The sequence below is a fragment of the Agrilus planipennis genome, unplaced genomic scaffold, assembly GCF_000699045.2.
Source record: "Agrilus planipennis isolate EAB-ADULT unplaced genomic scaffold, Apla_2.0 scaffold437, whole genome shotgun sequence".
In the NCBI taxonomy this organism is placed as follows: domain Eukaryota; kingdom Metazoa; phylum Arthropoda; class Insecta; order Coleoptera; family Buprestidae; genus Agrilus; species Agrilus planipennis.
The window spans coordinates 1-21,908 of NW_020439580.1; the positions used below are offsets into that span (position 1 = coordinate 1).

Below are 21,908 nucleotides of genomic sequence, written 5' to 3' on the forward strand. Positions count from 1 at the left end.
CTCAAGCGCATTTAGTTTTAATGTTTTGTCTCGGTCTAGTTGAAATATGTAGGGTAGATGCAATGATGCTAGATTAGTGCATGCGAAGACACGATTTCAGCGCCCCCCGGATCCTCGCGCCCTAGGCTGCAGCCTAATTAGCCTAAGGGTTAATCAGGCCCTGGGTGTAGGGAGTGATTATGCCGTCGACCAAAACTAGATACCCACTGTCGAGTAAACATTCAAATGTCCTTGTGTTTAAAGTGTACTTTGTGGGGGTTTTGCAAGAAATTACATCGATACCCGTACAGGCTGATGGTCCGTTTACTATACGCGGAGATACTTGTTGTATGTTGTAGTGTAATTTGAAGAATGCTTCTCGTGGACTCTTCTTCAGTAAGCTGCACAGTCGCATCTTCTCTTTCATAATCATGATTAAGTTGTTGCCCATGCGCCTCAGCCCGCATAACAACATTCTCGCCAACACGTCGTTAACACTGTAGCACACGCTTTGTTTGTGTATTTTTATATTTTTTGTATTTATAAAGATAAATGCTCTGCGTTCAACAATTTCGATTACTTTGAAAAGTTACATAGTTCCTTAAATAAATAAGAACATTTCGTTAATTAAAATTCTGTATTTTAAAAGTTCATCGTAACTGCCGAAATTGAAACATCAAATTTAAACTAATTAAATAAATAAATAACCCAATGGAAAGTAGGATACAAGCTAAAGTATTTTAAAAATACATTGAAATGTATACAATTATTATTAATTTCCAAACTAGTTTCGTCAAACAGTTTATAAGTGAGTAATTTCAATAACAGCAGTAGAAGGTTTTAACAATATAGAAAAGAAAATCGTATGATGATTAAATGATAAATTAGGAAAAGTAACCTTAATAATTTTTTTTTATTTTCCGTTTTCTTTTTATTTAAAGGTTTTATTTGCGTACATATATGTAATTGAATTATTACCAACAGCGCAGTAAACGCTATCTATAGAAAACTATCACATTATGTGTGGTTCAAAAATGTTCGAAAGGTTAGTCTGTATTTTGTTGAAACTGCCTACGGCGTGTTGACAAGATCCGAAGAGATTGAAATCGTAATGTGCGTCGATTTCGCTAGAATGGCCACCATGAATTGTTTGGTTTGTTAAGTTTTATAAACAACAGGTACTCCAATTGATTTTTTTCACATTCTCTAATAATGGACTTTGTCGAAAATTTTTGAATTCCATAAAATGCAGTAATTTTCTACAGATTACTTTCGTTAAGCTGTTTTTAGTAATTCATAGAACGCCATCTAAAGGGACTAGGTAGATTTAGTCTATATACTGTTGGAACTTGAAACTGTCGCAATCGCTATCCACTTCTGGCGGTTTCGACAGAATACTCACCACCATTAACTCTTTGTGATATATAGACAATGTAATTTTTATAACAATAGTTTTGCAGTTTCTTGATATATTTTATTCTATTACTACAATAATGTTATTCATCCAACAGCAGACTAGTTATTACGAAAAACTACAAAACAATCAAGTACCCTCAAAAATTAAAATTTGTGCCTATGAAATTTAAATAAACTGAAAGGAGATTGAAATAATATGTTACCGAGTTAATTCTTGAATTATTTTTTTCACTAATTTGAGGTTATCTACAGTGGATAAAATAAATTTACTAATATATTGAACTAATGCAATAAAAATTCGAAGTATGCCAGTTTTAGAACCTTATTTTATATACTACATTATGGCTCTGTAGGGTCTCGCTTCTTGTTTCAAAGGAATGAAAATATTGTAGTCATCTGAAGTGGATTAAAAAATTATGAGATACATTTTGAATTTTTGTAGGGTTAATTCAATGTATTATTGAATTAATTTTACCCACTACAGATAACCTAAAGTTAATGAGGAAAAATTGTTGCTGCTGTAATTCCCTTGCCGGTAATCGAACCCGGGTTTTACGTTTTAGTAGTCGATTCCCGGCAAGGGAGTAACAGCAGCAACAATTTTTCCTCATTAACTTGAGGTTATCTGTAGTGGATAAAATTAATTTAAAGAAATAAATTCACTAATACATTAAAAAAATAAAATTTAAATTTTGGATAGTAATATCCTGTATCTGCACGATTGTTAGTCATTTGTTGTTGATATCTACAAAAAATCTTTATTTCCTTTTAACATTTTTATAGGCTTGCCAGAGGTAATGTTAGGTTTGCTTCCCGGGGCTGGAGGAACTCAACGTCTTCCTAAATTAATATCATTACCCAATGCACTTGATATGGCACTAACAGGTCGAACAGTGAAAGCAAATAAGGCAAAGAAGTTGGGCATACTAGATCTCCTAATTGATCCACTTGGTCCAGGTTTGGATACATCAGAAAACAATACTAGGAAATATTTGGAAACTACATCAATGGAAATAGCTAAACAAATTGCAAATGGAAAGTTAAAAATTAACAGAAACAATAAACCATTGTCCGAAAAAATAATAAGATTTGCTCTTCAATACAATATAGTAAAAGATCAAATATTTAATAAAGCCAAACAGCAGGTTTTGAAGCAGTCAGGGGGACTTTATCCCGCTCCACTAAAGGTAAATAAATAAATTATAAATAAGTTTTTAGGCGTTTTGAAAAACTATAATTGTTATTTATTTAACTACTATGATTTGTGCAAAACATTAGCATAAATTTGAATAATGTTGATAATTCATACAAAATAAATCTAGTCAACTTTTAACTATCATACTGTTGACAGCACAAAAATGTACATTTGTTTATTAAATATGTGATTATAAACACATTCAGTGGTATATACGAGGTATGTCTATTTAATATGAAGACCGTAATTCGTAGTCACAACCGGGATGGCGTGCGGGATAGCCTTGAACATGTCTTAATCCGCTAGACATGTAGTAGAACCGGTAACTTTACGATTTTTAGTTAAATTGAACAAGATACAAATAGAATATTATGAAATGCTTACAACAGCTTATAAGAATAATTGTATGTTTCATGCGCGTGTGTATTTATACTACTATTCCACACAATAATAATTCCATAGCGGGTGACGTAGCTATGGGCGGCCATAAAAGACAAACGTTTGTTCAAAGATTGTCCTAAGAATTCTTCTATTAGAGCAGAAAATGTCGCACGGCATATTGTGTTGGTATTTTGACGTAACTTGATGTAGATCTCCATTTTTTTAAAAAAAATAATCGCTTGTGGTACCTGAGTCGGCTAGCATGAATCCAACCGTCACTTCTCTGGAAAACGCTGTTATTGTCATCACCAGGAAACAAAAAGTCTTATCAAAGCAAGTCAAAGTTCAAAGCATGTTCATTCTGTTTTTTTGAATTTCAGAGGTGTAATTTTAAAACACTGGATTCCAGAAGTATTATAAGGAAGTTTTGATAAAGCGAAGAAAACAAAAGAATAAGGAAAAACGAGCTCAACTGCGGAAATATGGTTTTATTATTTATCAGGGTTTTTGCATCTGCTTGCACTGCACTTATTCTTAAGTCGTTTATTACACAAGATAACATTATTAGATTATTACTTTTGAACATACACTATATTCGTTCGATTTAGTACAATGTGACTTTTATCTTAATCCAAAAGTGAAATCTGTACTTAAAGGGACATTGTTTGAGTTGATTGATGCTGTAAAGGGCAATAGATTTTCGCTATACATCAAACGCACCAGTAGAAAACACGACTGAAGTGATATGTTAATTCTAATGGGTACTATTGAGAGTAGTCAATTTTTCATACGGATATTTTTAAATGATATTGATTTTTTAAAACGATATAAGATGATATTAATACAATATGTTATTGGACTGACGTAAAACCTCGAAATACACATAATATTTTAGAGAACCTATACGCAGGCCATGAATTAGGAGATATATTAAAGAAGGAAGATAGTGAGGAGATAGATAAGCTAGGCTATCCTATAATGAGAGAAGAGTTCGATGTAGCATTAAAAAACTTAAAGAGTAATAAGGCGCCAGGTGTAGATGGGATACATGGTTAGTTAGTCACATTTACGAGACGGGGAAAGTTCTGGAGGATTATAAAAGAAACGTGGTAGTAACCATATCTAAAAAGAGAGACGCGGATAGGTACGAGACATTTAGAACAATTAGCTTAACTTCCCATGCGTCAAAAATCATACCTAGAATTGTACAGTAAAAAAGTAGAAATAACTATTAGGGGAAGATCAATTTGGGTTTAGAAGAAATAGAGGAACGCGGGAGCCATTCTAGCTTTACGGGTAACTATAAAAAAAAAACGATAGAAAAAGGAAAGCGCACTCTACATAGGATTTGTAGATTTAGAAAAAGCTTTTAACAATGTTAAATCGGACAAGATGTTAAATATACTTAAAAATGTAGGGATAAGTTATAAAGATAGAAGAATGATACTTAGTTTGTATAAAGAGCAACAGGCAGCTATAGAACTAGGGCTGCAACGTAGAGAAGTAAATATTAGGAAGGGAGTCAGACAGGGATGCACACTGTCACCGCTACTTTTTAATTTATACATCAAAGACTCGATCAACATCATTAAAAAAACAGTACAGCTGTAGGGACAGATATAGAGAGGTAAAAGATTAATATGCTTAGATTTGTAAATGATATAGCAATATTAGCAACTAGCAAGGAGCAGTTAGAGATAGCTTTAAATAAAATGGAAGCGGTACTGACAAAACAGTACTGTATGAAAATAAATAAAAGTATAGCCAAAATTCTGGTAAGTAAGGGAAGGAAAAGTAGGGAAAGAGCGAATATAAAGATAGGAGACGAAAAATTATAAGTGGCAGATTTTAGGTATCTAGGAAGTCAGGTAAGTCAGGACGGAAGGATTAGCAGGTATATAAAGCAGTGCATAACTCAGGATCGAGTTGCCTTCAATAAAAAGAAGTTACTTCTATGCTCGCGAACGGTTAATTTAGAAATTCGAAAAAAGGTTGTTAAAGGTGTATGTTTGGAGCAAACGTGGAAAGTGGGCGCGGCGAAAAAAGAAAAGGTTAGAAGCGTTCGAAATGTGGTGTTACAGGCGAATGATGAGGATGCCGTGGATAGAGAAGATTGGAATTGAAGAGGTATTAGAAAGAGTAAGAGGGCAGAGTCATGAACTAGGGGAGATAGGTTAGTAGGAAACCTTTTCAGGTATGAAGGTATAGTCAGAGACATATTAGAGGCAGAAACGGAAGTTAGGAGGGGTAGAGGTAGACCTAGATTAGATTACTGTTCGCAATTAGTTAAGGATGTTGGTTGTTCTAGTTTCAAGGAAATGCGGAGATTAGGTATGGATAGGAGAGGTGGAGGTGTGTGTCCAACCAGTCTTATGACTGACGACCTTATGATCATGATAGGTTAGTAGGTCATCTCAGGCATGAAGGTCTAGTCAGAGACATATTAGGGGCAGAAGCGGAAGTTAGGAGGGGTAGAAGTAGACCTAAATTAGGTAGGGATATGGGTTGTGCTGGTTTTAGGGAAATGCGAAGATTTGCTTAGGATAGGACTCCAGACACACCTTTAACAACCTTTTTCGAATTTCAAAATTAACGTTTAACATTAAAATATTGATGACATGTAAAGCCGGATTAGGGGAAAATTGCAAACAGTAGGTTTTGCAACATTCGTGTATTGCAACAGAAAACACAAAATAATAATAAAATAATATTGTTCCATGAAGACAACTCACCAAACTCGAGGAAGCATCAGTGTTGGTCTATAGTGGGTTGCCGAGATAATGTTAGTATAGAAGTGAATGCAAGAGTTACATTCTGGAGTCTTCCTAGAAAAAGGCTACTCGCAGTCGCGAGGTTGAAAAGAGAACCGTTTCAGTTACGATAGAAGGCACAAGAAGAAGATCGAAGAAACGATTCAGTAGGGAAATGGTGATTAATTAAAAATGACAGTATTGTAGAAGGTTAATTACTGAAAATAATCTAATTAGCACTACTAACGCGACATCGACAGTTCGTGTCAGGTGTGTTGTTAAAGAAGAGAGGCTTTTGTAGAAATTGTGAATTACCCTAACAAAACAAATCACTGGAAAGCTGTCTAAACGAGAAGAACGATTCCGACGACGTCGAAGGATTTCATCAAATATCTGGGAGTTTCCACGGATCGTCAGTTACCTTAAGAAATCATATATAATTGAAAAGCTCTAGAAGAGAAGAACGAATTCGACATCATCTAAGAATATCGTCGAATTTTTTGGAAATTTCTATGGTCTGTGGGAATCCCTAACAAGTCATATATCATTTGAAAGCTTACAAAGAAGGAAGAACTATTTTGTTAAAATCGATAAATTTCTTACACACTTTAGAGGAAATCGATATATTTCATGCCTGCTGCAATTACTGGTATCTCAATAAAAAGTGGAGGAACAAATTAAAGCTTTAGTGATAGTGATAGCAGAAATAGATGAAACAGTAAAATGAAGATGGACATGAAGAAATTAATGAATCAGCTAGAAATGTAGCAAGAAACAAACATAAAAGTTGTACAAGATAATATCAAAATCGGATAAGAAGAATTAAAAGTAGCTCAAGAAGAAATGAAACCGAAAATGTAAGCAGACATAGAACGTATAAGAAGAAATAAATATGAAAAGAAAGATTAAGCTGGAGATGCGAATTAAGAAATTAACGAAGAAATTGAATAACTAGAACTAGCTAGTACTGCGAGAAATTACGAGTCCGCTGCAAGGCTAGTGAAACAACACCTACAACTTTTAGTGGTCCGTTTACTTACGAATGATTAAATAAGTAAATTACACCTCAACATGTCTTAAGAGTATAAAATAAAAAGAAAATATAGGTTACGTAAACACTAGCATGTTACTGAATATCATCTAGATAATTATTCACCACCATTGGGTTATTGCCAGACACGTTACATTTTTTTTGTGGGTGATTCCCGCAAGATGGCTTCGAAACGTTTACTAGCATTGTTTCTGAGTGCGGCATTTGACGCATTTTATTTACAGACTCATATTTCATAGATATATCTCGTATAAACACAAATAATTTGCGTTTTAGAAAACTAGCTTTTCCTATTCGGAAAAGGCTGTCGTGAATTCGATGCTGCGTTGCGTAAATTAAGCCAAAGCTGCGACTTCATTAGTTTACGAGGTATCTGCAGAAGCTGTTTTGTTGAAAAAGCGACTTTTTTCTGGGATAATTTGAGAGACACTAAAATTGCAATTTCTCGAGGTCTACCAAATGTCGCTTTTAGATTTTCGATTTGATGTTTAGTTTTTCGAAAACATTTATCATAAGTTACTATAAGGGTCACAGGAGTGAAGAGGGTGGCGATTATACAGTGGATAGTGGAGCTAGCGCCTAAATTCCATTGGCTACCCGTATGTCGCACTCGCACGTTCGCACTATTGGTTATTGCTCAAATCGGATACGAAATAATATCATGTTTGTACTCTACAAAGAAATCTACCAGTAGTCTTGATGATTTGAGATATCTTCACTTTAAAAACCTACATCTAGGTCTTCATTTAGCTACTCTTCAACTTACTGCGGTGAGCTCTACTTTTAATTGATTTTTTAGTGCTCAGCGATGACCTATCGAGTTCTGGTATTTTATTATGTAAGCTGTAAGTAGTTAACCAAAACTTGTGCAAATTTCAGCCCTCAATACCACGGGAATTTTTCAAAAAAAGAAAAAAATTGTGAATAAGTGAATAATTTATTTTTTAGTTTTTTGAGATCGGATTGAGCTAAATCGATTCGTATTCAATATTTCTACAAGTTTCTATAAAATAATTTTTTTAAAGCCATCATTTCGTTTTAAACGAAAAGTAATGCTTTTCACTAACTTTGAGCGCCATTTTCTATGGAATCCCATAGTGTCAGTTGTTTTAAAAATAGTACATTGAATTCTCCGGAAAATTTTCAATTTTTTTTCATATTTACTGTATCTTAATATAGGACCGAAAATCGTAACCAGACTAATCTATTGTGTTCATTGTAACTAAGCAGCAGAGATGCGCCTAAGGGCAGCCAGTAAACTAGGCACAAGTGTATGACCATCACCCTTCCCCTAAGTGACTTCACTCGTCTCGTCCTTAATTAGACTTTATACTCCGTGCCTATATTATTCCGTAGTGCATGGTCCTCACAATGCAATGATGTATCATACAAATGTTTTCTGTCTTTATTCGCGTACTAAATATTTAAAAGAAAAAAAAATTAAATATGGTCCTGGATATGATTTTTATCACAAATTCATTTTTCAAATTGGGATGAGGCGCCGTAGAAATAATATATTAGTAGGTATAAATTTAACTATTTTGTTTGCTAATTTATTGCAGTTAGTATGACACATTAGTTTCGTTTAAATCATTTATAGCCATCTTAAAATTAATTTGTACTTCCACACATTGGAAAATGAAATTAATTATGGTAAAACAGAAAGAATACGTCGGATGGAAAATCTAAAAAAGACGTTTGACGGACAAGGGAATATTGCCGTGAGAAAGTTTATTTTTGTTTTCAATGCCTTTAAAAATAACTAGAAGAAAAATAAAATTGGTTGTTTTTGAATTTCTTGGAAACAGTTTGTGTCTGTTTAGCTTTTCAATAGAATATTACTGAACACATGAAGATACAACTTTGCCATCATTTATGTAACGTTCTGTTTTTACTGTTTCCGTGATCCCAATGGTAAACATTTATGTATTATATGAAATATTCTCAATTTTTTTACCCACTACACACTTCCTCAAATTAATGAGGAATAATTGTTGCTGTTGTCACACCTCCGCCGGGAATCGAACCCGGGCTCTTTGGCTTTACGCGCCAATGCTTTGGCCACTAAGCTACGAGAGATGACAACAGCAACAACGACAAACCGTACAATTAGTCAGAGATCTGTCGAACTAATGTAACTATATACTGAATATAAATATACATACAATGTAGAAATCTTCCCGAGGTGAGTTAGTTTTAATATGAAATATTCTCAATTTTTTACCCACTACACACTTCCTCAAATTAATGAGGAAAAATTGTTGCTGTTGTCACACCCCCGCCGGGAATGGAACCCGGGCTCTTTGGCTTTACACGCCAATGCTTTGACCGCTAAGCTACGAGGGATGACAACAGCAATAACGACAAACCGTACAATTAGTCAGAGATCTGTCGAACTAATGTAACTATATACTGAATATAAATATACATACAATGTAGAAATCTTCCCGAAGTGTTAGTTTTAATATGAAATATTCTCAATTTTTTACCCACTACACACTTCCTCAAATGACACCATCAACAATTTTTCCTCATTAATTTGAGGAAGTGTGTAGTGGGTAAAAAATTGAGAATATTTCATATTAAAACTAACTCACTTCGGGAAGATTTCTACATTGTATGTATATTTATATTTATGTATAAGTCATAGGATGTTTTAGAATTTGGTTCACAGCTAATACTTCAATTATTGGAACGATGTTTCTTATCGCAGGTTCCTGCAGCAGGGAGTTGATTAGCAAAAATTGTGCGTGATACGAAAGCGTTAACGTCTGTCTCTCCCTCTATACTCACTACTAACAGACATATTTGTTGAATAGCGTAAGAAACTTCATTCCTACTGAGTGTTTTACGACCCTACACGACTTATTTATAAATATAGGAGGATGAAATAAGTGTTTTGAATTATGAATATGAATCCGTATATAATTCTAAACGCGCTGATACACCAATTTCAACATTTCATGAAAACTTTTTGCTCCCTACAACCTTCACTTAAGTTCGCGAGAACATCAATGGTATTTTTGTGTTAAAAAGAAGTCGGAAAGGTTATGGCTTAAACATTAAATAGATATTTTATCGTATTCGCAGAATGTTGCTTTTGCTGAAGCTATGTAAGATTCTTTCCTTAATTGAGTAACACAACATCACTCATATGTATTCCTTTTTCGTTTGAAAATGTAATAAAAATAGAAAGTATGAAATATAGTTGTGTTTATTAGAATTAAATAGGTTCATTTATAAAAATCGTTGTTTTTCCCAACATAATTTAAATGTGTAATCAAATGCATTCATTGATACCATTCGAAACAGTCTTGTTGACTCTATTCCTCCTGTTTTAATTAATTACCTCTAACCCGGGAGCCCGTGTACGTTTGCAACTACTTCAGACTAGTTTGTTCTATCATAGAGCTATAGAGTTGAAATCACAGGAATAAAATCGTATCCTGATGTCATTTCACGCAACACGAAAAATATGATAAATGACAAACATTGAACATTGCCAACTGAGCGAGGAATGAGGATTAATTGTTAACTGATGGTACAAATAGTCAAAGAAATAATAGACAGTTTGAAATTTGAACAGATGTTAATATTTATAATAGGATTTACGAAAAAAATTGTCAGCTGCATGAACGTAGGTGGAAAAGTTGTCAAAATAGTGCGATAAAGGTACTGAGTTGACAATTTTGTTCGTTAATCTCATTACAAACATTAGCATCTGTCCAAATTTCGAACTGCCCAATATGGTTTGGATGTTTTTTGGTGTTTGGACCATCAGATGACAATTAATCCCTTACTTTCCTCGCAGCTGACAATGCTCAATGTTCATTATACATATTTCATAATATTTTTCTCATAAAAGTTTCATGTTGCCTAAAATGATTTCAGGTGACGATTTTTTTCCCAATTTTTCAACCTTTTGACGGCCACCTTTACCCCTCTCTGGCTAGTTGAGTCCTCATTTGTAAGCAAATTGTATGGATACATTTGATTTTTGATAGACCGAACCCGTCCGAATTGGATGCATAGAATATACACATGCTCCCGAAATACTAAGGGATTAGCTGTAATGTAAGGTTTGGAACACCTGATAATTACCTATAGTCATTCTTCAGCTTTAAGCCGCTCCTTAGCATAAGAGGGTCAGTAATTATTCAACTTTTATTTTATTTTTGTATCGAAGATTTTGAGTGCTATGTAAAATAACATGAGAATAAAATAATACAATAATACAGTAGAATCTTAATAGTGTGAACTGCACATTATGGAAACTCTGGTTTATGTCACCAGCATATATACTAGACTGCTGTATATTTGAAGAAATTAATTTTCTTTAATAGAGAGAAACATTCAGTTACCTTCCAAATCGATAATTTGTCTTTTGTTTGGGTTATTACTGATACATTTAGCTGAATTAAGTGGATACATGTTTTATTCGTGTACTCATTTTAGATAGGTACATAGTTCGTTCTTAGTTGTTGTTGTACGCGTTTTGAAAATACTGAATCGTTAGGTATAGTTTCACTGGATAGAGCTATAGCTTTAAATACAGATTGTAATAAAAATAAGTAGGGAGCTTTGGGGGTGGGGGGAATGAACTACATGCAATCGCATGGTTATTTCAGCAGTGTCTTTAAAGCCAAACAGTTTTTTAAGAAAATCACAACGATTTACAATACGAAACTGGTACTGTGCGTAGATTGACAACATAGGTGTGTACCAAATAATGAACTGCTATAAAAACGTTTAAAATAAGCAAACAATTTAATAGTATTACTTAACCACGATGGACGTTGGATAATCGAGCAAGATGCGCAAATGAAATATTTAAACCGGTTTCGTACAAACTAGCCCTGTTTACGAAATAACTACTGCGAATTCCCTGCTATGCTTTTTTCGACCCTAATACGCTGGCATTCGTTATTGCTACTTTTACCATGACGAATATATGTGCCATCGAAAATTAAGTTGATCATCTCCTGGTTTAAATATTTTTTTTTTTTTGATATGCAAGTAGAATGATTTTCAGTTACATATTTTCGAGAAACTGCATTAAACCAAAAATGAATGGTGAGATATCTTTTTCAAAGCTTGATGATAGAACTCAGATGCTTGTTATCATTCTAAACTAAAAGTAGATAGTATAATTCGAATTGAGTTTCCAGTTATTGACTTGAATAAGAAAATTATTATAGTTTGTGTTACACCTCCAGAGTTTGTGTCTTCATTGAGGTTAATTCGAAAAAGATTGTTACAGATGTGTGTTTGGAGCGCGGCGCTGTACGGGTGCGAAACATGGACGGTGAGCGCTGTGGAAAAGGTTAGAAACTTTCGAAATGTGGTGTTATAGGCGAATAATGAGGACATTATGGATAGAGAAGGTTAGAAATAAAGAGGTATTAGATAGAATAGGAGAACAGATGACTATGGAAGTCAATAAGGAATAGGCGAGATAGGTTGGTAGGACACCTCAGGCATGAAGGTCTAGTCAGAGAGATATTAAAGGCAGAAACAAGAGTTAAAAGGAGTACAGGTAGACCTAGAATAGATTACTGTTCGCAAATAGTTAAGGATGTGGGATGTTCTAGTTTTAGGAAAATGCGAAGATTAGCTCAGGATAGGAATGCGGTGCGTATCCAGCTAGTCATAGGACTGACGACCTTATGGTGATGATGATTGAGATTAACATTTACTTAAAAAAAAATAATATTTTTCAGTCCAGTTCAGTAAAAATTTTAAATTGTTCAGACTTCAGACCTATTATAATCAGCTAAATTGTTAAAAAGCGACTCATCAGTTCTACTCCATATGGTATTTAATGGTATGTAACGGCTTGGATACTACTTGTATTTGACTAGGTATGTAGGTGTTGAAGTTCATATTTCAAAAATTCATTACCTATTATGCTAGGTGTTTTTACAATATCTTTCACCTTTAAGAATGAATATTCGTTTTACTTTAAGAGCTGATGTCTGGCCTATACAGGCTGTAACATAAATAATCTCCGAGCTGACAGAAGGCTATGGAGTACTATAAATCATAAAAATTAAGTGAATCTTTGAGTGTCCGATAGTATATCGTTTTCGGGAACAAAATAGTTGAAGGTACAGGTAAATTCAAATCTGATCCTGGTAGAGAAATGCGGCTCGCAACGCTGCACTCAGTATATTATTTATTTTGTATTTTATTGCTTATGCATTGTTAATTTGTTAAATTAGATTAAGTGTGATTCAGCATGTTTATGTTAACAGCCAAATTCTAGTAGCTGTTTATTCTTTTAACGTTTAAACCTTGTATGAGACAATCGATATGAAGTTCAATAAACTAATTCAACAATACAGCATCAATCAGTAGTGCAGATTAGTCACTGTAGAACAGTTGTTGAAACGATAATGTGATTTTATACGTATTTACGGGTTTGAACCATATCGCAGTTGTAGCGACGAAATCCTCGATGTCAAAGAAGACAACCCCCAAAATAGTTCACATGAAATAGTAGAGAACGTTGGCTCTTCTCATGTGATATTGTGGTAAATTTTAAAGGAGTAGTTGCTGCATCCTTATCATTTGCAGCGAGTGTAATTCTTGCTTGAAACTGATTTTCAGCCGCCAGTGGATTTATGTCGGTGGTTTTGAAAGAAAAGTACTGTATAGCCCAATGTTTTTCATATGAGGGTGTTGCTTACAGACACTTTGGCCACGAATATTGAGGGTGGCCATTATAAGGATCATACTTTTTGAAAGTAGAGGTAAAATAACCAGATTTCCACGGTTTAGGGAATACACCAGACTTGATAGAAAGTCAAAAAATTTACTGAATGGGCGTGAAGCATACCATCCGGACCGGGCCCGTAGATCATGTCCATTGAATTAATTTATTCGCAGTTATCCCTTTATAAGATAATAATGAATTAAGGATTTCTTTGAATTATTTTAAATTCATTAATATAAAATCAGAAGGGTTTAATACTCGACTTGATTGATTTTTCTACATTGACAACCCACTTGTTACGACATTCGTTTCTAACATTTATACAAACCGCTCTATGTCGTTTAAATTTAATATAATCATTCTCATCATAAAATAATTTCCACCTATGTCCCTTTTTTTTTTTAATTTTACCTATAAGATCCTTATTAAATCATGACGGGTAATCATTCGGCAAACTATTTATGGGTGCAAATCACCTTGTTAACTATGCTATAAAAATTATCAACTTTATCGTTATAATATAAGTTTGTTAGCTTGGTTGGCCAATGTGTAGTCAACACCGAAACAACAACTGTTCTATAGTGAAATACTGACCTACTGTAATTGTTTATGTTGTAATATAAACATCTTAAATGGCATTTAATCTAATTTAATAAATAGCAATCAATACATGAACAAAAAAATATAAAAGAAATATAACACTGATGCTGCAAACTGTCAACTGATTGAATGTGACGTTGCGTTGTCGTATTTCTTTACCAGGGCTGGAATTACATTTGACTGTACTACGTTTTTCTCGAAAATGGTGAGTGTATTACTGTTTTATATTTCTATGTATGTTTATTGTGTTGATTCTTGAGTATAGATTCGTAGGTACTTTTAAATAGCATCAACAATGGTAGTATTTTTTGGTTAGCACTATTGCGATTCTGCTGTACATTGTTCGATTCATCTTTTTCTATTTTTTTATCCGATTTGTAATTGTTTATGGACAGTTTACTACAATCTAAGTGACCAAGAAATAAATAAATCAATACTGAACTAAAAAAAGACTATTGTACATAACACAAGTAATTATTTAAATTTTTCACTTGTTACACAACTATGAAGTATGTGGATATAGGTATACTCACTAATTTTTTTAGAACACCATCTGCAATAGAAAAACAATTTTTTGTAGATTTTAGAAGTTGTCAGAACTGGTTTAGATAAAGGTCAAAGAGGAGGTTTAGAAGCTGAAGCTCACGCTTTTGGAACATTGGCAATGACACCACAATCTAAAGGCCTGATTGGTTTATTTAGAGGACAGACTGAATGTAAAAAAAATCGTTTTGGAGAACCCAAAGTGCCTCCTAAAACATTAGCTGTTGTTGGTGCCGGACTAATGGGATCTGGAATTGCCCATGTTTCGATAGACAAGGGCTATACTGTTGTGCTGAAAGATACCAGTAAAAGTGGACTAAGTAGAGGAATAAATCAAATTCAGAGTGGTTACGAAAATTATGTGAAGCGAAAGAGATTGACCAGGTAATCTAAAATTTTTAGATTAATAGATTCATAACTATAATACATCTTTAATACTATCACAAATTACGCAAGTTATAATTAAAAAAAAAAAAAAGAATGCTCTTTAAATAGACTGTGGGTCCACAACAGCCAACTCTGAATAATGTATCAAGTTATTGTAGGTACTTGGTCTAGCAAACAAAAAATGTATAAGCATAACCCCAAGATTTTGCGATTTCAGATGTTTATTTCAGTGCCTCTAAAATTCATAAATTGTTTTTATTAAGCTTACTAATCAGTTGCTTTCATGTACATCCTATCTATCTAAATTATTATTATGAATAATTTACATTTGTTGGGAAGACAAGAAGTGAGCGGTTGCTATGTCGTAGAAGAGCAGAAGGGAGAACAAGAACTAAAACTAATCAATTTAATTAAAGTTCATATAAACATGATTGTCAGGCTTGCAGCGATATAATAATGTTCTCTGGTTAATGTGAACGCAATATTTATTAATAGATATTTTTTATAAAACATCTATATATGTATATATATCAAAATAATGTAGGCACATATGTACGAATAAGATTTTTATGATGTTTCAGTTACGAAAAGGACAAAATTTTAGCTAATTTAAATCCTACATTAGACTACAAAGACTTTAAAAATGTTGATCTTGTGATTGAAGCTGTTTTCGAGGATATTGCAATTAAACATAAGGTTATTAAAGAAATAGAAGCAGCTGTTCCATCTAATTGTATTATTGCATCGAACACTAGTTCATTACCGATAACCAAAATTGCTCAAGGATCATCAAGACCTGATAATGTAATAGGTAAGATAAAACTTTTGCAATGTAAAAAAAATGCATAGTATTCCATTTCAAATAACGACTTTAACAATAATTTCCGGAATATCTAGTAGGTACATACATATATAAAAATAGTTGATCATACATAAAGTTTAAGAAATATAATTTTTTGGAATTGTTAGTAGAGATAATTTGAAGAAAATACTAAGTGTAAGTAGCAATGAGTTTAGTTAGCAATGGTTACAATATTTGTTAATCAGGTGATGAAATACATCGATGTATTTGCAATATAACGTGAAGTTTCACAAACTAATTGCCCAATTAAACTAGAAATAACTGATCAGCTGATCATATTTTTTTTAAAATATCAAATTACTTTTTTGGAAATACCTGATTACAAATTTTTTAAATTACATCTAAATTACAAATTTTCTCACATTTATCTTCGTAATAATTTGATGAATAGGTGAAAAACACGTCACTTGTTTTTAAGGAATGCATTATTTTTCTCCCGTTGACAAAATGCAACTTCTTGAAATAATTACCACTGACAAGACCACTAAGGAAACAGCGGCCGCTGCGGTTGCAGTAGGTTTGAAACAAGGCAAAGTTGTTATTACTGTTGGAGATGGTCCTGGTTTTTATACTACACGTATTTTGTCAACTATGATGAGTGAAATGGTCCGGATACTACAAGAGGGACATGATCCAAAAAAAATTGACACGTTAACGAAAAAGTTTGGATTTCCAGTTGGAGCTGCCACTTTGCTAGATGAAGTAGGTGTCGATGTAGGGACCCACATTGCTGTATTTTTAGAAAAAGTAAGTAATCAACCGTTACCGAGTTAATGTTATTTATATATTTCCAATAAATGTTATCTTTTGATTGATTTAATTTTTTTATATTTATTTAACTGATTTTTAAAAGCTAGTAAACGCCCAAAAATATTAAAAGCAACGCTAACGTTAGAGTGAACCGATTCTGGCAACCATTTAAATGCTTCTAGTTTTTTTAGTTCACACTATCACATTAGAAAAAGTTAATTGATATCAGACATGCAGTGAGGTAGCTAAAGGGATTACTGCTTCCCCTCGTGTTTCGGAGGTTCAGTCGTTGACCGAAACGTTTGGATGACACCACGCTCCCACTTCTGACAACCCCGCGGACATTGTGTCTAGAGGAATCAATTCTAAAAAACTACTTACGTCTGACTTATTGTTTTATGGCCCCAAATGGTTAATTTCTGACTCAAACGGTTGACTTTCCTTGAACGTTACATTATGCGAACATCCGGAGAAGCGTATCGTTTTCCTTTCCATTCAAAAGATTTTTAAAAATAAATCGCTTAAAGCGTTCAATAGCCCACAAATTAAGTTTTCTTCACATTTGTCGTAGTAAGGCGGATATTCGAAACCTTTCTAATTTATCAGTAATCGAGCTTGATGCTTTATCCGTTTAATCATTTTTTCTCAAAACGAGTCCTTTCCTGAAGAATATGATTTATGGAAGGGCCGCGAACTCGGATCGTCTAGTAAATTTTTATGTTTAAATCCATTTTTTGACTCAAATAGTCTGATACGCGTAGGTGGGAAATTCTGATCTGACGGGACTTGAACCTTGACGAAACTTGTACAAACTAGAGTGGGTGGATCGGCTTGCGAGTTTCGCTGATTTAGGGAGCCGTACCGTAGGTTCAACCATAATGGGGGGGGGGGTTCTTAAAGAGAAACCAGACTAACACAAGTCCCTGAAAGAGGGCAGCAGCTATTTTAGTACGCCGGGTAGCAGAGATCACGAAGATCAGTATGGCACTCTGATGCAGAATACTGCGATGTGGAAGGCAACGGGAAACCACCACATTATGATATCCCAAATAAAACTCATTGAAACAAAATGATGGTATCCTCTGGGGTAAAGCACTGCGGATGTTAACTAGTCCCCCATTTGGATGTCCGGGCGGGGACTGCCTTTGAGGGATGTCATCAATAGGTGCAATAGGTATATTTCACGAGTCGGAGCGTGGAATGTTTAGGAAAAAGAGGCAAGCAGGGAAATTGGAAAATTTAAAAGTTGAGATGAATAGATTAGGATTAGATATAGTAATTCGAGGGTAGGAATTCTAATGCGTAGAAAAGTAGGGCAGAGTGTAGAAAGTTATCTACAAAAAAGCGATAGGATAGTGATGAGATAGAAATTAAACTGGAATCTGGTAAAAAAGGTATTAGCTCTACATGCCTACATCATCTTACAGTGATAAAGACGTAGAAGCGGTTTATGTAGATATAGAAGACGTGTTAGGTGTAGTGGAAGGGCAGGAAAACCTAATAGTTGTATGAGACTTCAATGCAGTAATAGGTGAAGATAAAATGGGTGCAAGAGCAGGTTTTTTTGGATAAATGACATGTAGCATTCCTTAGGCATCATGTGGCTTGCAATAATCAATTTAATCGAAACCTCCGCTGCTTTGTCGCTTTCACGAATATTTAATTAAACACTAATTAAAAACTTTTGTCAAGATTACACAAATAGGTACAGTTATTTTACAAATGGGTATTAAAAATGTCTTAACGTTACAACAACGTTTTCTCTACCCTTCCTAAACGGGTGGTTAATATTTATTACTACCACTCGCACTGACCCTTCTTCCAATCAGAGTATAAAGCTATTGAACATCTGACCCCGACTGCCAGTGATGAGAAAGCACGTTCTCACATGTGCATATTCAGGTGTTCGAACTCACAATCGCTTCAAGCGATCAGATAAAATCGATAAAAAGTATTTCAAACACAAAACAGGAAATCAAAACAATTCATTATGAACCAATACCTAAAAGAAAATAAAAAGGAAACAATGTCAAAATCGTTTTCTTCAAATGCATTTATCTCTGCTCGCGAAGTTGCATCTACTACTTAATTTTCTTTTTCTTTTGATGTGTTTAATTTCAAAATTGTATTCCGAAAGATTAATTTTTCAATGTTCTAATTGACTATTAGGTTCTTCAAGGTTTTGCAACCATAATAAAGGCTTGTCATCTGTAAGTAAATTTTCTACCATAAATGTAAGATCTAAAATATTGGCATGAGTACTAAAGCCAATAATTGTTTTTTTTTTGTAGTACTGTAGTATCTTTCAGCCGAATTAGGGGTGCGAGAATAGAATGCGATAGGAAAATCATAGAACCCATCGGTTTATCGCTAGCGACAATTAATGAGAAAATGTTTGTGGAAATCGGGATATGCTTAGACTGGGGCGTTTGTGATTAATTCTTAATATAAAGGATCTTTAACATTATTTGACGTGATTTTCTTTAAGCATCGCGTGTGAATTACAATTTTAGAGTAATTTTTTATAAATCTACGATAGTAGCCACTTTATGCTAAAAATGAATTCAGTTCTTTTACTGTCTGTGGCACGGAAAATTTATTGATAGAAGCAATTCTGTCGGGATTTGGTTTTATTCCTTCAGTCGTAAATACGTGTTCTCAAAAGAGAACTTTTTTAAAAATTCGGATTTATCTAAAGATACTTTTAAATTTACCTCCTTCAGTTAAGGAGGTATTTGATAGTGGATAAATATAAAATGAATTTCCACATTAATGTTTAATATAAAGTATGTTAGACTAAAAATTAACCTATCTTTACCCTAACATAACATCCAATAAAAAGTTTTCAAAAAGACCATCATACGAAAGTACGGATGTCTTACCATAAACAGATAAAAAAAATGGATGATGATGATTTCTTTTTTAATTTTAGGAGTTTGGAAATAGAATTTCTGGTGGCGATCCAAAGTTATTGCCAGCATTTGTGGAGTCAGGTTTCTTGGGAAGAAAATCTGGCAAGGGATTATTCATTTACGAAAAGGGAAGAAAAAGCCGTGAAGTTAATGCAGACGCTATGGAAGTTGTTAAACGTTTTGCGTTAGAATCCAAGGGTGCTATGTCAGATGAAGACATTCAGTTACGAATGGTAACGAGATTTGTAAATGAAGCGGTTTTATGCCTAGAAGAAAAGATTCTAGCTAGCCCAGTTGAAGGCGATATTGGAGCAGTGTTCGGTCTAGGTTTTCCGCCATTTACTGGTGGACCGTTCCGATGGATTGATTCTTATGGAGCGGGAAAATTAATTTCGAAAATGGAGACATACTTTGATTTATACGGGGCGCCTTTCAAACCTGCCCAAACCCTAATAGACATGGCTAAAGATCCTTCAAAGAAATTCTACTTGTAGACAATCTTAATTTAAAATAGAAGTATTTGATCGTAGTGCCTTTCTTTTTAAATATAAATATACCTTATTTTTTATCTATTTAAAGAATTTGTCAGTACTAATCTATTTATTTTTAAAAGTTTTGTTAATTTTAAATCGAAAATAAATTACACTATTTGTAGCGTCGTAGATGTCATTTCTAACATTATTAAATATTTAAATATTATTAAATATAACAGTCACCTGGTTACCAATTTGTCTTGCTTTGACAAAAATTAAATCATCGATCTTTGTTTGGATACTACCTCAAATGACAGTGCAGTATCTGCAGCCTTTCTACACTATAATTGACTCTGACAGAGTCATTACTACTAGATACATTGAGCATAAGTCAAATACAGTAACAACTAAATCAATCCAATTCGGTAAGTAACCATCATTAAAAAGATTGGTAAAAGATCTTAGTTCACTTTATTTCGATGGCACTATATCAATACTTTTCTTTTTTATCATCGAGAAGTAAAACTTAAGCAAACGGTTTGTTTGTATCCATTTTCAATTTTATACACTTTCAACGACAATTTAATTACAGTACAATCAGCAAAGCTACTCACATCAAATTTTTGTGAATATTGTAGCGAGCACGAGTGCGTTTGTGTGCGATCGGGCTCACGTGTGCGTGAACGGCTTATCGATTCGCCGACTAGCCGCGTGCGCTTTTCTTAATGTGCGCCGTATTTGTAAATGTGTGTGTCGTACGTACCTGTGTTCTAGGAAAGCAGTTAAATAGTTCAAAGAAAAAATAAACTATCCGGATGTTTCCAGAAGATTGCAGAAAGTAAACAAAAGAGTAATTAAAGGAAGAGACGATCGCCGAGTGGAGTAGAAATAAATTGACCGTTGTAGAAGTGAATCCAGAAATAAATTGACAGTGTTAGCAGTGATATGAATAGGGCAGTGAATAGTGATATATCAACAGTAGTGTAAATAAATAGAATAATTCTTAACCTCTGTCTAGTAATAATTAATAGTGTTTTTAAGTTCTTTAATAATTAGTGTAAATAAATAGTTTTTGTCGTTAGTCAGCCTTAGAAGTTAATTTTATTAAACCTACGAATATTACAATAGTATCTTACCTCGGAACACTGAAGTATTGTTTTAAACTTGGATATCGTTTCAATGTCATGAGAGGATTCCACTCGCATTCCCCAACGACAAAAACCATATCTATTTTTTCTTCTTGTTTCAAAGAGCGTACAAAACGAAACGTTATTCAGCACTCAAGGAAACAACGGTTGGTGAAAGCGAATCGATTATCAGGATGTACCCACTTGGTATTAGTACAATGAAGATTCGGGCTATTCTTCACTTGGTATTCTTGTATAAATTGACATTATAAAAAAGGTTAAAAAGGTTAAAAGATTTAATTTTCTCAAACAGTGTTAGCCGTAAATAGCAGCAACCTTGTATTAGATGAAAGGAAATAAAATTTTACATATGATGAGCTGACAAAAAAAATGGCAAAAAAAAATAGTTCGAAATAATTTATGGTGGAGGTACATTTCAATTAATTAAAAAATAACATATTTGTGGTTAGATAATTTAGAAAAAGAAATTTGGAACATTCAGTATCTTTGTGGTCAACAAAAAAATGGAAGTTTATGATTTGAAATGTAAACATAATGATGCAATATTGGATGTTACAAACAAAAGAATATGTACAGGTAAAATAGTCTAGTGTCAGGTTATAAACGACTTTGGTTTCATTTAGGATCGCAATAAAACAGTTGTTTTAAAAGATTAAAGTGGGCGTAAAGTATTGCGTATATAAATGGTATAAAGTGTTTAATTGACAGCGGAAGTAACTATAATCAGTTACGACTTATTAAAAAGT

At 33.6% G+C, this 21,908-nt stretch overlaps 1 protein-coding gene across 1 annotated transcript; it reads left to right on the forward strand.

The window, feature by feature from the left end:
• Nucleotides 1-2,123: 2,123 nt before the first annotated feature.
• Nucleotides 2,124-20,070, forward strand: LOC108743158 (trifunctional enzyme subunit alpha, mitochondrial; the record flags this gene model as incomplete). The annotated part of the gene is made up of 5 exons (XM_018478621.1): nucleotides 2,124-2,582; nucleotides 14,668-15,014; nucleotides 15,599-15,828; nucleotides 16,298-16,626; nucleotides 19,562-20,070. Coding segments are annotated over 5 exons (1,839 nt in total), but the record flags the coding sequence as incomplete, so codon positions are not given.
• Between the last annotated feature and the right edge of the window lie 1,838 nt (nucleotides 20,071-21,908).